Source organism: Trichechus manatus, unplaced genomic scaffold, assembly GCF_000243295.1.
Source record: "Trichechus manatus latirostris isolate Lorelei unplaced genomic scaffold, TriManLat1.0 scaffold00227, whole genome shotgun sequence".
Taxonomy (NCBI): domain Eukaryota; kingdom Metazoa; phylum Chordata; class Mammalia; order Sirenia; family Trichechidae; genus Trichechus; species Trichechus manatus.
The window spans coordinates 359,226-363,149 of NW_004444163.1; the positions used below are offsets into that span (position 1 = coordinate 359,226).

Consider the following 3,924-nt stretch of genomic DNA (forward strand, 5'->3'; position numbering starts at 1 on the left):
GTTGTTAACCAATGTCATAAAACAATATGTGTACTAACTGTTTAATGAGAAACTATTTGTTCTGTAAACTTTCATCTAAAATACAATAAAAAATTTTTTTAAAAAAGAAAATGACTCAGATGGACAGAAACCACAATGCATTTGTAAAGATTACTTATCAACAACTAGAAATGTCAAGTAATTCTAAAAGAAAAAACTTCCTTATCCAGAACAAAGAAGGCAGAGACAAAAATCTCGTTATTAAAACAAGAATAAGAATGACTTGATTTGTGGGATAAATGAGCAATGAATAGAAATAAAAGAGAAACTACAGGGACCAGAAAAAGTGACAGCCAACTTTTCAGATAGAAAGCTTGTCAGAAAAAGTCTCAAGTTAAAAAAACCAGCTGCTCAGAGTTACATTTCTCAGGCAGAAGGCCTGAAGAAAATGACCTCCTTTAAAGAGGAACCAGGTGAGGTGCAAGCCAAGAAAGCATCGAGTTCAGGGTTTGGAAATTGCTCATTTTAACTTGAAACTAAAGAATTAGCCACAAAATAAATACCAAAAGACAGCGCTTCGATTGAACTATATGGACATGCAATACAGATGTTCAGCAAAGTTAAGCAGTATTCGGATATAAAGCTGAGTGTTTTAAATACCATCTACCTGCACATATTTCATACTCTTTTTGTTTGTTTGTTTTTTGCATTACTAAAAATGACCAGGATCCCCTGGATGGCACAAATTCTTAAGTGCTCGGCTATTGGCAGTTCAAACCCACCTAGAAGCACCTCAGAAGAAAAGCCTGGTGATCTGCTTCCAAAATGTCACAGCTATGAAAACTATGTGGAGCACAGCTCTACTCTGCACACATCGGGTCACCATGACTCGGAATCGAGTCAACAGCAGACAGTTATGGTTTTAAAAAATAACTTGCTCTCCAAATGGCTGAAAAGAATATAATCAGTTGGGTTGCTTATTCTCCTAGATGTTGCCATAGACATAACATTTGTGAGGAACAGAGAAGAAACATGACCATTTTTCTAAAAGACATTTTTTTGCAAATATATAAAATCACTTATGCAAATTATGAACATATATCATGGATCTACTTTTTCTGTAACAGTGCAGGCATCAAAAACTTTATATCATTATAGAAAAGAAAAACCATGTGACCTTATGGAGACATCAATTATTATTATATCAAAATAACTTGTTGTCCAACTAGACATTACATTGATGCGTAGCACATAGTACCAATGATAGAAGTGGGTAGAGACAAATGTAAATATCCCTGTTGTCAGTGTCCTGGCCAGCATTCATAGTTTCTGACCTTTGATTTGGAAGATACCCTAAAAGTTAAAATAACTGAGAAAAATAACTCAACTTCCCTGTCTCCATTTTCTAGATCTAATGACTGGATTCCTGGTTAAGTCTGCCTCTCTTCTTAAGCACAGAACTAACTGGGAAAATAGTAGAGCAGGGGCAGGGGATTTTGTAAAAGAGAATAAAATCATAAAAACTTGATGAGGACCATGGAGATAATTTTATTCAAACAAAAATTTTAAATACGAGAATACTGAGGTTAGAAGAAGTAATGCGATTTTTCCAAGGTCCCACATTTATTAGGGTCAGAGACAGGACTAGAACAAATCACTCTTGACTCCTATACAAAGCTTTTTCTACTTTACCCTTATCACAGTAATCGAGAGTTAAAAACTTACCCAAGTTGATTTTCATCTCTTTATATTTTATAACGTTTTTCAGAGACATGCTGTCCACTAACCATTGCATGCAATGAACATGCAGAATCTGACCACAGTGACTGAATTTACCCTGATCACCTTCCCTGTTCTCCAGAAGCTTCAAATTTCCCTGTTTGTGGTTGTCTTGTTTACTTATATGCTTACTCTAACAGGAAATATTGTCATCATTTCCCTAATATGGGCTGATAATCACCTCCAAACCCCAATGCACTTCTTCCTCAGTAATTTGTCAGTTTTGGACATTTTATACACTACTTCAGTTACCCCAAAAGCTGTTAGCCTGTCTCCTAGAAGAAAGGAAGACCATATCCTTTGCTGGCTACATCATTCAGACATACTTCTTTTTTTTTTCCTGGGTACAGTGGAGTTCATCCTCTTGGCTGTCATGTCCTTTGATTGCTATGTGGCCATCTGTAATCCCCTGTGCTACACCATCATCATGAACAGTAGAGTCTGCCTCCTGCTGGTTCTGGGCTGCTGGGTGGGAGCCTTCCTGTCAGTGCTGTATCCGACTATTGTGGTGTCCAGATTACCTTTCTGCTATAAAGAAATTCATCACTTCTTCTGTGACGTCACCCCTCTGCTACAGGTGGCCTGTATTGATACTCATTTCATTGCGATGATAAACTTCCTTTTATCTTCCCTCATCCTCCTGACATCACTGGTGCTCACCACTGTGTCCTACACCTACTTCATCTCTACTATCTTGCACATCCCCTCGGCCCAAGGACAGCAGAAGGCCTTTTCCAACTGTGCTTCTCACATCATTGTGGTCTCCATTGCCTATGGAAGCAACATCTTCATGTATGTGAGGCCCAGCCAGAGCCATTCACTGGATTTTGACAAAGTGACTGTTGTCCTCACCACAATGGTGACCCCTCTTCTGCATCCCTTCAGTTACAGCTTGAGGAATGAAAAGGTAAAGGAAGTCTTGAGAGAAGCAATCAGCAGACTTACATCCTTATTGCATAAGAGACCTTGAAACTTTAATGAAATTCTCTCAGAATGATTATTTTCAACTCTTTGATTCAGTGTGGAGAAAGGCATGTTTGAAAACCAGAAATCTAAGATGTGTGGGAAAGTATAAATACGGTTGGTGCCACATCAGAGGCAAAGTATTGTAGTCAAGATCCAGAAGAGGCAATTCAACCATAAAGAGAATCACATGTTCTGAACTCTATTCTTGGATTGCCTCACACATAGAATACCATGGATTAATGAAAAAGTACTAAAGGCAGAAAACCTGAATCTTAAGCCTTGTACTAATACTTTTTTTTAATCAGGTGACACTTAGCCTATCCGGACCTTAGTTTTCTTATCTCTAAAGTGGGAAAAATAGTTTGTGCTTTCCTTTTCTTATTTTGTTATTAACCAAGATAGTCTAAGAAATGCAACCACATGTAGTTAAGAATGGACACATTTTACTGGGGCTTTTCAGATACGGTAAAATATTTGGCTTCACAGCTAACTACTATAGATAACAACAAAAACACCACCACCACCAAGAGGAGTAATATAACCCAAGGATGGTACAATGTGCTTAAATATATACATATATCTCTCTTTTAATCTTCTTAAGAACCTTGAGAAGCTGATATTATTATTACCTCCATTTTACAGATAAGAAAACCGAGGTTTACAGAAGTTAAACTTCTTCCCCAAGGCCAAAGTGCTGGTGAGCGGCAGAAATTTAGAGCATGTGAACTTCAGTCTCCTTTAACACCTCATCAAGTGTGGGAGGGGGAGAAGCTGAAGAGGCGAAACAGCAGTTAACCAGGAAATTATCTATTTTTCCTGAAACCAGAAGTGTTCTCTGCCTGACTTAACAGCCTGGCAAATTAGAGAAGACTGGGAGTGGGATGCAGTCATCATAGACTGTGAGATGCCATTGATTTGAAAAGAAAGCCAGTTATTCAGAGGGCATAACTGATCATGAGTCAGATGGACCATCTGTGGCAACTAGCCAATGTGCCCATCATAAACAGAGAGTAAGTCATAAATCTTAGGATTCATTTGGTTGGGGGGGAAGAAAACTAATCAAGCTAGCTTAAATGAAATCCGTATTTATTATAATAATCAGGATAATATGGAACCCCAGAAGAGAAAAAATAGCCAGATCTGCTAAGGGACTAGAAGCAGGAACTAGAAATTCTTAAGGAACCGAGACAGGCAATCTCA

At 38.0% G+C, this 3,924-nt stretch overlaps 1 protein-coding gene across 1 annotated transcript; it reads left to right on the plus strand.

Annotated features, from left to right (window-relative positions):
- The first annotated feature begins 1,777 nt into the window (after positions 1 to 1,777).
- On the plus strand, positions 1,778 to 2,862 carry LOC101353708 (olfactory receptor 6M1). The gene is given in 3 exon segments (XM_012559251.2): positions 1,778 to 2,014; positions 2,016 to 2,087; positions 2,090 to 2,862. Coding segments are annotated over 3 exon segments (948 nt in total). The 3' UTR covers positions 2,729 to 2,862.
- The last annotated feature ends 1,062 nt before the right edge of the window (positions 2,863 to 3,924 follow it).